The sequence below is a fragment of the Macrosteles quadrilineatus genome, unplaced genomic scaffold, assembly GCF_028750875.1.
Source record: "Macrosteles quadrilineatus isolate MER2022 unplaced genomic scaffold, UCM_ALF_1.0 Scaffold_2__2_contigs__length_208266976, whole genome shotgun sequence".
Taxonomy (NCBI): Eukaryota; Metazoa; Arthropoda; class Insecta; order Hemiptera; family Cicadellidae; genus Macrosteles; species Macrosteles quadrilineatus.
Genome location: NW_026542595.1, coordinates 193,462,961 through 193,475,196, shown reverse-complemented (window position 1 = coordinate 193,475,196; position 12,236 = coordinate 193,462,961). Strand labels below are relative to the sequence as shown.

The window sequence follows — 12,236 nt, the reverse complement described above, 5'->3', positions numbered from 1 at the left end:
CTAAGACCGACGTGTTCCTTCGTCAGGACTGTTAGTTAGCCCATACAGCCAATGGCAATTAAGGGACCTAGAAGAAGTATTCACTTGGAACAATTGACAGACACCACTCTGCGAGAGTAATCAGTATTAAGCTGTTAAATTTATAAGGGGACCCAATCAAAAAACCTATCTAAATGAATAAGTACTATGGATAATACTAATTTCACTGTGTCTGTTTCTTATAGTATCAGCAGAACATTATTCCCAGGAGGATGTAATCAGTCTAATCACCAAATGACAGATACTAAAGCAGATGTTACCTAACTTCCATCCACCCAGTACATAATGACTGTGTTATACTCTTTCATATTTCTACTGTTTGGTAAGTTAACTGAGTATGTTTATATTTAGTTTATTTATTTATTTGCTTGCTCGAATCGCTTTCAATATATGTTGATTTAGGTAAATGTGTCTTGACGTCTTAGGTAAACAACACTCATGTCTTGGGGAAAATATTGGAATGGGATTGTTGAAATATCGCCGGATTACCCCGGAGATTACCAGATTTTGATGTTCAAAATTTAGCTAAGGGAAATTTATGAAAATAAGTGAAAAATCTCCTCTTTTTACTATCTATTAAAAATGTTTGTGTTCGCAAATATCGTTATGCAATGACTGAAAAATGCAACTCTCGTACTCTCTACTAACATTTTTTTATTTCTTAGTTTTACTTTGGCCAGCAACGTTCTTAGTTTATCGTCTGTTTCATTGCCTGAAAAAAAAACAAAAATATATACATCTAATAACACTTCTAATAATTATACTTGTACAGTTGACTACAAGACGATAAATACATATAAAAGGTGGTAAGTGGTGATCGATTTCGATTGGACACTCCAATCATCATCCGACCCAATAGGCAACAGTCAACAGTATAAGTGTAAATATATTATTACAAGTGTTATTAGACGTATATTTATATATATTTTTTCATTTTTGTTGTTAGCCTCCGGATTTTAGTTGAATATATCAATTGGTTTAAATACCTGCTTCTATGTAATCCAATAGTCACAATTAATGTCACACAACTAGTTTCAAATTCATGGAGAAGTCAGGCACCTAGTGGATGTCAAAATAATCACTTCATCAGAAGGTCGTCGATACACATATTCACACACAAATATGCACACGAACACGGACATAGTTACATAAAAAGATACATTTACATTGCGAATAAGACAAATTAAAGGTACGGTAACTTAAGGATGATGCGTCACGACCGGGTGAATGTGGCGTCTAGACTCTACATTCATATAAGTACTATAATAATCACTTCTGATGAAGTTATCATTTGACATCCATTGGACGCCTGAAGATGACTTCTTCATGAAGTCGAAACTAGTTGCGTGACATTAATTGTGACTATTGGATTACATAGAAGCAGGTATTTAAACCAATTTATATACATATTTTTTGGCTACCAAACCATTCTAACTTTTCAACCTACGACTTAATTTACAGCATTGAAGACGCTGGAGGTACAATGTGTTGTTCGAACATGGCAAACCAACCTGAACCTCAACAACCCCAACAACTGGTCTCCCCATCGACTCCCGTGTCCCGCGGACAGGATGATCCTCCAGAGCTCTGCCCCACTGGTACTACAATTGCCTGAGCGACAGACCTCCGTCTCTGGCATGGTACTGGGAGATGACGTAGAGCTTGTACTACTAAAGGATGGAAGTGTACACCTCACACCGGCCAACCGTACAGCCAAGTGTAGCGGACAAGGTACCCCATAGTGGTGATTGTGGTAGAGTTATGATTATGTTTGCAAGGATTTTTCCTGGACCCGGGACCAATTTAATTTTTTTTTTTTTTTAGGTCCCTAGAGGCCAAAAACACCATCCGTTCAAATTCATATTTATATATGTGTGTCCGTTAGCGTGATAACTCAAGCAAAAATGATCCGGCTACGATGAAATTTTGTACAAAGTGTAAACCTACGTTTTTTCAAACGAGTTCGCGAACCAGCATAATTGGACCATGGGAACGGGGTTTTATGGGGTAAAAATGGGGTTTTCCCATTTTTGACCCTAAAAAAAATTTTCTATTTCTTTTTAAACTGTTTTGTAGAGCTTAAAAATAAATAATTTAGTATATTGAAGCGCTGTTAGTTGTATGCCTAATGGTCACGGAAAAAATTCAAAAATAGTGTATTTTAAAATTCCCATGTTATTCTTATGAAGAAAATTAAAACTGTTGTAGTTTACTTGTGTATGGATGGATATATGTTGATACAATTTGCAAATTTAATTATTTCATCTTATACTATTGACGTATGGTCAAAAAACACTTTTTACCCTCCCCGTAGCAGCAAACCTAAGCACTCGTTAAATCTAATGTTATTTAAATTGAAAAAAAAATATGTCTTATTTATGGAAATATTTTAGTAAAAATGTAATCAGACAAGTTGAAATTCGCTTAGTCTAAAGGTTTTGCTGCGGCGGGGGTATTTTGTTTACTGCAGTAGAACCTTGATAGAAAGTTTTTCACAGAGATTATCCAATAGGACTTGATATCAAGGTAGACTTCTTATTGAGGTTTGCAATAGCTAAGATTAGGGGTAAGTTACATACTACAAAATAAATGTGTTTTTAAATGTTACTTATTATCAAAGGTGACTTACTATTGAGAGTCTTGTTGTTTGTGTGATCTACTGTACAATTAAAACATTGACTTTGGATTGAACAATACATTTAATTTAGGCTACATATTAAAGTTGTAGAATAAAAATTACCAAAGTGAATTTTTCCACCAACAGAGTGCAAAGAGCACTTTTATGTCAAATAAACTATTGCAGTATTTATGGAAAAATATAATTGCAGACATTAACATGCCCTTTGGCTTATTCTACTATGTTTTTTAAAAACAAAATTTGATAAATCCGGTCTATTTATTTGATAAAGATGGGATGTGTATTTAAGTATCCAAAAGTACCTAAATGATTTAATGCTACAAATTATTGCTACGTATCTCAGATGTTTTATTTTAAACCGAAAAAAAAGGGATTTGGGTTGTAATTTATTGTATTTTTAAAACAAGGAAAATTAAGTTTTAACATAATGACAGTTGAAATAATAATTTTATGTCCACAGTTTATTTATACTAGCATAGTCTCATCTTTTAACTTTGTTTCTAGGGTTCTTTAAAAATCTTTTAGAATACAAAAAATATATCAATATTATGCAAATATTAATAACATTTCTGAGATTGGTGTTTGAAAATTTAAAATTTTGTTTTAACACCCTGTTAAAAGCTAAAATCAGACTATTGCCAATCAAAATGTAAATAAAACACAAATATTGCCCATTTGTAAAACAAGGCAAGCCAAATGTTCTTTGTACAATGGGTGATACTTCCATAAATTAGAATCATTCCCTATCAGGGAAGCTATCAGATGAAAACAAACAATTCAACACAATGATTGTTGGACAGTGTCCTTTCACTGCTATTGTTGCATTGTTACCATGTTTTATTGTTGCAATAATTAACGGTTGTGTACAGGTCAGATGTTTACGACCCATCTATTGTTTGCACCTTTTATTTTCTCTCATTTACCAATACACCATTTTGTCAACTGTTAGGAATATGTCAATTCTAATAAAAAAATAAAAGCAATTTGGGGTGTAGGCTTTTATGAATTTGACAGAAAAATTAAAATCCAATGAAAATGGTTGGAAAAAATATACTTGAACAGTTTGCTTTATAATGCTTTATTTTTTTCTATTATTACCTGGTTTTGTATACTTATGACTTAGAGTAACTATCTTTAAGTGTTGAGGATCGCTGATGAAAAATTAGTAATTTCCGTTATGTAGTTATTATCACAGCTGTTATTATCATATGGGTTAACTAGTGTTCATATTGCAGTAGACACTTAGGTCTGGTAAATTCCTGAGCTATCTAAGGTGTTGTCAGTGCCGCATTTCCCTAACAGAAAGAATTTCAAAAAATAATTTCATTGATTGATAATCTGTTAAGGAGTTTGATTTGTGAGCTGAACTTTTATTTTTGCAATCGCCAAAAGCGCCTGCTAAGATCACGATTACACTGCGATTGCAGAAGATGATGAAAACGTTTTTGAGACTGGGATGGATGTTAACGATTTTTCAATGACCTCAAGAGACGTTCATGATTTCACCACGGTTGCAGGACACAATAATGATTCCATGCGATTGCAGAAGATGTCCCTAATTTTGTTGCAACCTCGGAAGATGTTCACGATGACATTGTGAAAGCAGGAGATGCAGACGATGTCTCCGTGATCGTGAAAGAAGTCCACTATTTCACTGCAGCCTCAAGGGATGCTCACAATTTCGTTGTGAAATATTAAAATCTATCTTTCATTTTCAGTGTCAAAATAATTTTTTACTCCTTTTTAACTATGCGGATATATCCGCTACCCGTCCGCAGATGAGTAGAAAAGCAGCGGATATATCCGCCACCCGTCTTTGAAGATATGACCATGACAACATTAGGCAATAAATAAGGAACACTATGTGAACAATAAATAAAGACAACATAGTGTTGAGTGTGAAACGTCGAGGGGGGAGTGTAGGAGATGTAGGGGTTGCGCGGGAGAGGGGTTGGCACGGGATAGAAGAGGGAGTGCGGGAGTGAGCGCAGCCATGGAGAGAGCAGGAAAGTGGCGCCTTGGTACCGTGAAACATCTGGTTACTGCTCAAGAACCTGCCAGTCTGTCTGAAGAGAAGGCGGATATATCCGCTTCCCGTCTGGAACATCAAAAACCATAAGTGTATATATCTGCCACCTGTCCTATATCGCCAAAGACTTAGGCGGATATATCCATCACCCTTCCGTGAAGGGTTAAGTTCATAAGATGAAAAAAGTGGACTAAAGGCATTGTTATATCAATAGATGATACTTTGGTCTCAAAAGGTTATTTTACAAACAAAACTTCCAGATTAATAAAGTATATAATATAATTCTGGTAAACTGATAGCAAATTGTTTTGTTTCACAGATGTAATTTTCAAACACACCCAACCTATGAGATGGGTCGACCCAAGCAACTGGGACCGGTGGACCCGGGCTACCCCAGATCTAGAGCGGGTCCCTTGCACCCAGGAGGATGTCAAATTTACTCCCGGATCAACCTTCAACATTATCACACCTCCAACCTTGAAACTTGGGAGTCTCGAAATCAACGGAGTGGTAAGGTTGTTTTACTCTAGAAATAAAGATAGCACTGATGTTTATTGGAGAAGAATGCACTGCCACGTAAAGGATCTATTTTGCCTTATTAAATTTGCAAGACATTGTTAATGGGCTAATTAATTCATTATCATTTCTTTAAACGAGTATTTAACTTTTCAATACATTTCAGAAGTTTTGATAATTTGTTGTGCTTTAGTCTGTAGGGGGTTTTGTTTTGTTACGATTCACATTTTTTACTTTTATTAAGTGATGTAGTTTAGTGATCTAGTTTAATTATTTTTATAATCCTTAGGGTAGAAATGTGTCACATAACTATCTCAATCCTACCCTAAACATTGTGGAAAATCAAAATTAGTAAGGTAATATTAAAAAAGCATAAAGAAAAAAAATTAACACTTGGTAGAGGACACCACAGAGTTTTCCCCAGGCCCATTTGTGTTTATAAAGAAAAATATGTGTTATCTCCAGCCGGCAGTTTCAAGAGTAACCGTACCTCATGTGCCTCCTTCTGGAACCGATTGAACATTATTTTGCTCTCGCCCTCCCCCGCACTACCCCTATTAATCAGTTAAAGCCTGAAGAGTCGCGTAGCACGGAGCACGCCTCCATGTTTTACCGCTCATGCTGTGGATTCCAGGAGTATAGTTCCGTGTGTCACCAATGGTGTTATTGTTTTTTTCCTATTTTATAAATATGTTAAGTCAGAGGTTTTATTGATTTAATGCACAATTATATTGATTATATGTGGTTTTGATGCCTTTTTGTATTAATATAAAACTAGCTGTTTGGCCCGCTCTTAAAATTCCTTGTGTCACCGAAAAAATCAAGTAAAAAAAATAAAAATTTCCTTGTGTTTTAAAATCAAAGACACCAATGAAGGGTTTAGTGTTTTGAAGGTTATGATGTTTTTAGGACAACTAGTGTTGCTGAAACTGCTATGTGAAAAACATGACTGACACTACATGACACTCTTTACTCCACAGTGAATGTGAAACAAAGCATAGATATTAGATAGAGCATTACACTTTACACACAGTGCTGTTTTCAGATGATTGATTCTTTCGACTGGTATGAACACTCTAGTCAAGATGAGAGCTCGTGGCAGCTTCACAAGCCAGACGGAGACGCTCCAGACCTGGTGATCAGTGCTACCAACTGTCAGGAGGACACTTGGTGCGAGTGTCACAACGAGTACCTTCACTCCGAGATCTGCACAGACGTGTGTCCTTTACCTCTCTGCAAACAGCCAGTCAAACCTTCTGGCTTCTGCTGCCATATCTGTGGTAATTCTTTAACTGCAGGGCCTTTATAGGGTGTTAGAACCTGGTCAAGCCCAAGTTAAAATATGCTAGGGTTTGGGTGTTAAAGAGTGATACAGTAGACTATATTAATAGTGGGTTGCCAGATTTTACTAAATAATTAGCAAGGTTTAAAATGATGTTAGACCGCTGCAGGCCGAGTTGAACTTGTTGAGTCCAACGCGGTCGGGTGAGCACGCAAGGACCATGATAGGGATTTTAGCTTTTGGGGTTGATAAAACTACCACAATTATTTGGTTTACAATTTTTGATTCAGAGAATTTTTTTTTTTTTTTTTTTTTTTAAAAAAAGGGCATATAATTTAAAGTTAAATTAAATTAAATTAGTTTTCCCCAATCATGAGCAATGATGATGAGTAGGCTGTTGATTCTCGAGTTCACACCTGATTTACACCACATTTTTGTCCATACAAATCTTTATTTGTGGTAAGTTATTAAATAGATCAAATTATTTTTCTATCCTGGAAACTTGTTAGCATGCCGACTTGAGCAATCTGCTGGCGAGAATTGGTGATTACTTTCCCACTATAACTACATATAAGGAAAAGTGAATACATTCTTTAGCGAGAGAAACATCACGTTAGAAAACTATCTAGTCTCTATGTGTTTTTTTTGTTACTGTCTACCTCATCGTCTTTTTTAAAGAATCATAAACACTTTTGAGGAACAGTGGTTAAAATTTCTCAAATTTTTGAGGATTTGATGGTGATTGAACCAGTCACTCTTACACTGATGTGCGAGATGCTAACTACCTGACTTAATAAGTCTAGCTTTAACAAGGTATAAAGTAAAATTAGTATCCAATCCTAATATAACTGAATTAGTACTGTTAAATTCAGATGACAGTATTTTTGTCTGTGCTTTTTACAAGAGTGCACAAAAAACGAATATTGTAAAATTAGACACAAAAATCAATTTCTTAATTGTTTGCATTAAATAATAAGATATTTGTTGTCTTTCAATTATTACTTAGTATTTAGTAACTGGGATGATCATGGAATGAAAAATATTCATCTTAGTTTTCCCAGAGAGCTACTTAAACAAGAATTTTTGCATAATGAGCAGTGACTCCTTGGAGTTGCAGCTTATCTACAAGATCGCGCCACTCATCCTACACTCATCCTACACTCATCCTTCACTCATATTTGGGTTAAAATACGCACATAGTGGCGTCCCCATCTTTAATAATTGATAATTGATAATTGAAAATTGAAAATCTACATTGATTACAGGTTCCTCTCTCTTTCTTGTCATTTGTAATGACTGCTCCCATGACTTAAATCCTTATTCCTTTCAAATAAAAAATAATCCACTTCCTAACATTTTGAAACATCACTGCATTGTTTTACTTAAATTAAAGTGAACATATTTTGAATACCTTTCTCTGTTTCAGGTGCATATTTTCTCATGAGGAGTAAAGACCAAAAGAAGCTACCACTTACAAAAGTTATCAGTTTATTTATGAAAAACAAAGACATAGCTTGGCATGCCAGTAAAGTTGGAGATTTTATACAGATAGTTCTATTAGAAAATGGAGATTATAGTGGAGAAACCTCTGCTATTGCAGATGATCTGAAATCACTGATAGAGAAAAGTAGGTGGTCATAATGTTTCACGCAATAGAATGTTAAATAGTACCGGTAAATGATTTTGTCTTAACAATTTTAAATAAGTTCAACATTATATTAAACATAGCCAACTTATTTGGAAATTTATCATCATAGGAATAAGGCAGAAAAAACTATATTTAAAGAAGACTACAGATGTTCAAGATGATATGTAATAAGGTGTGAAGTAGTAAGAAGATAATTAAATACATACAGCCTAAAAAAAGATACAATAATACTGAGAGACCTGGAGGTAACATTTTAAATAAATAGCTGATTGCAGAATTTTACTCAAGATGTTCAATTACAGCCCAGTAGGAAGGAGATGTGGGAAAATCTCAAAAGAAAAAAGTACTTTGTGAAATGGGAAATACATTGCCTAAACATTGATCGGAAAAAATAGAAGAAAGTCTTTTAGCTGTCTGTTAATGGTGCTGGATGGTTTTTATTTGATTCAGATACGAGGCATGTTTTTTAAGTAAGTACCATTTTAAAATTTCTCCGTTCCAGCACTGCGATTGGCATTTTTGACATTTATGCTGTGTTTGTGCATCTATTGGCAAGCCTGCGCCGGAAATTCAGCAACAATCGGCCATGTTTACATCCGGTTGCGTTGCTCATCATGAACGTTGGTGCGGCTGTCTTTAAATGCCCTTACTCACTTGCGTACCATTCCGTCACTTACAATGTTCTCACCAAACACTTCACTAATCTGTCGATGAATTTCAATGGCTTTCACACAGTTAGCACTTAAAAATCTAATTACAGTGTGCACTTCACAGTCGGCGGCAGTATCAATTGGGGACACCATTTTTAATGCTCCAAACCAGATGTAAACACGTCCGATTGTTGCCGGATTTCTGGCGCAGTCTTGCCAATAGATGCACATACTTAGCACAAATGTCAAAAATGCCAATCGCAGAGCTGGTACAAAGAAATTTAATAACGGTCCGTACTTACTTAAAAAACATGCCTTGTACATGAAGAGAGCCAGCAAATAGGTTTTAACTGTGTTCATATCTGTTTCCAGATGTCATGGGTTGGAGAGTAGAGAAGTTATTCGTGTCAGGACACATCTGGTATCCTATTTCCTTTGCTCATGTAGCTGTACATTTCCTCTCCTTGATGGTGTTTGCTGCAATCACAATCGCTGCGATTGTCGTGTTTTACTCCAAGAACTGGTAATCGTCAACAAAACTCAAAATGTAGTATATTTTAATTTTTGAATTTCTTTTATTAGTAATCGGAAAAATACAGTAGCCCTTATTTACGTAAAGGGTAATATTTTAGTAACAGCTGTGATAAACTTCTACTTTTTGGTCTTCTGTGAGAAGTCTGGCTAAACCACCAAAAACATAATTGTTTCCGAAATGGACATTTTCTCAAACATTTGTTAACTCCCTTACCCATTTCTGCACTTTACCCTCACTCATTGCATTAGCGCCATAACCTTCACTCATCCGGCGATGAATGTCGGCAATGGATATGCTTCCTTATGGTCGAAAAGTATCACTGACTTTATCTTGCATGGGTGATAAAAAAAAATTATTAAAACCTTATTATCAAAGTTAACACGTCAGCTACAGAGCTGCTAATGGCACCATTCTATTTATAATGATGCCAGTAAACAGTAAGGAGCCTCATTGTGACGTACTCGCAAACAAGGAAGCTATATGCAAAAACGGGCCTTACTTGGGGTAGATGGTTGGTTGGTTGTATTTCTGGAGCTGCAAGATTAGATCCAGTTCTTGTCCGAAAGTTGGTGGATTTGTGGACAGCTCTCATAGATTAAAACTTATGTGCCAGTGGTAAAATAATTCAAGTTAATCCTTTTTACAATTTAATCACTTACATGGTGGTTTTACACTATTGAAACTTTCAGGTCGTGGTCGCAGTTTTCGCCCGCAGGTGGTCGGCCATTTGTTTTTGCTAGGTTTGAAAACCAGTCCGGGGAAGTAGTTGTGGCACATGAGCAGAGACAATCTCCCCCCACCCCTCCTCAGGCCTTTGACAACCCGATGTACAGAGCTACTGGAGAGGTCAGTGACAGATGTGCATTAGAAAATATTGCTTCTTTTTTAAATTTTAATCCTTAGATTTGTCTAATTCTTTTTGAACTATCCATGTATATTTTTAAAAAGTTATGAAATCAGTCTTAGTTCTACGAATGTGAGGAGTTACAGTGATTATCACTTAACTACTTGCTGATATATAATTTAGTCATATCTTAGGTCTATTGATTAGTTACTGATAAGTCACTGCTTTGCTTTTTCACATAATAATGGTTCAAAATTGTATCCAAAGTAAAAAAAATAAATTAGAAAATAAAAAAATATGGATTTATTATTTAGTTTAAAATGTGTGTCTAAACTGCTCTGACTCTTTTACAGGTGCAGAGAAATGTAACTGTTGAAAACCCTATATACAGTGAACTCGAAGACTTTTCTGAGAGCTGTGGTTCCGAGAAACCGGTTGATCTTAGTCATCCAGAACAACCTTAAAACTCAAGCTGTATCTTATAGGATATAATACAAATGATATATAAATGGGTGTTGGAAAAGATCCCAAAAAATAATTTTTTACAAAGATGAAAACTAACACTATGAAAAAGTACACTATATAACTAGTAATTGACACATTATTTTTAAGTGAGAAATATTTTCATTATCTTATTACATTGTTGTTTTATATAAAATAGATAACCCGTTGCTCAAAACCAAGCAAAACTGCAGCTTTTGGTAAAAGAATAAGGAACGAAAACATAAACAGCTTGACCTCTATCAAAGAGGCACATATATAAGCATCTCATTGGACTCCTCCGAGGTCTCGTTCCCACAAATTTTGTCATAGTGTTAAACAAATTGGTTTAGGTTTTCAATGTGTGACCCTATTTCCCGCTTAAGATTGTCATTACATTCTTTGTCTGCATGTTGTTTTTATACCGTACTGTAACCAAAACTACATGAGTATTCAGTAAAATACGATGTAAGGAAAATCAACTCAACTATAAATTACAAACAATTTGTCATCTGGGTAGGAAATACTTTATTTTATTAACCAGACTTAGTAAACAGATATTTAAATAAAAATATAAATTCTTCGGCTTTGCTCTTGAAGTAATATGGAAAATAAGTCCTGAAGTCTGTGATTAACCTCAAGAACTATTTCAAACCATGCACATTTGTTTAGTTGTAAGCAAAGTTAATTGAGTTTGTTCCAATGTCAACGGATAGCACCACCGTATCGAATTTTCAGCCCTTAATTGTACCTAAGGCATGCCCTTAATATTCAGAGACGTTTTTGCACATATACAGTATTTGGACAATATCAATAATTTGACAGTTCAAACGTTAAAATCCGTCCAGCCGTTATTGAGTTATAACTCCGAAAAGAAAACTGTTTGCGTATTAATATATAGATGGGTTTAACTAAATATTATCTAGTATGTTATTTAAAAAATCATACTGTGTTGTTAAGTCATTAAGGGTTACGTATCCACAAAACTTGAACCTGTTCAAGTGTTCAACGCATACAATCTACATGCGAGAAATATCTGTCACAGGTGCAAAAAGTTCAACAGTTTATTGCTGATTTCCCTGCGGAGGAGTTTTTCAAATTTGTTTATCTTGTTTGGGGTTAGAGTTTCAATTATAAAAAGAGCTTAGAAAATAAGGTTATATAAAGGTGTAATTTGTTGACTGGCTATTTTCCTTAAAAACCTTTTAAAAATAATTTTTGTTACCGTACTTGTGTTAATACTGCAGATTATTCTAATAATAAAAATGTTGTACTGAACAGACTATACCATGTTTTAAAGATAAGTTATTATACCCATAATACGGGAAAAAATTGTAATACAGACAACTTGCATGGTAAATATGTATCTATAACATTTATTCTATAAAATATACGGTATTTAATAGAATAGCTTGTTTTGTAGATTGGCTTTGAAGACTAATATGTCAAATTCATTTTTTTTTGTTTAGAGTTCTGTATACAATGTTCTATCATGTTTATTAAGACTTCTAACTTATCATAACTTGCTTAGTCTTATAATTTACTTGCATTCTTCAGTAAATTTTTGTATGTTTA

At 34.7% G+C, this 12,236-nt stretch overlaps 1 protein-coding gene across 1 annotated transcript; it reads left to right on the top strand.

Annotated features, from left to right (window-relative positions):
• Nucleotides 1-247: 247 nt before the first annotated feature.
• Nucleotides 248-10,645, top strand: LOC128985243 (protein amnionless-like). The gene is made up of 8 exons (XM_054404633.1): nucleotides 248-361; nucleotides 1,501-1,770; nucleotides 5,026-5,216; nucleotides 6,268-6,502; nucleotides 7,931-8,131; nucleotides 9,175-9,325; nucleotides 10,027-10,183; nucleotides 10,535-10,645. Exons 1-8 carry the CDS (start codon nucleotides 325-327, stop codon nucleotides 10,643-10,645), a joined length of 1,353 nt encoding a protein of 450 aa, XP_054260608.1. The 5' UTR covers nucleotides 248-324.
• The last annotated feature ends 1,591 nt before the right edge of the window (nucleotides 10,646-12,236 follow it).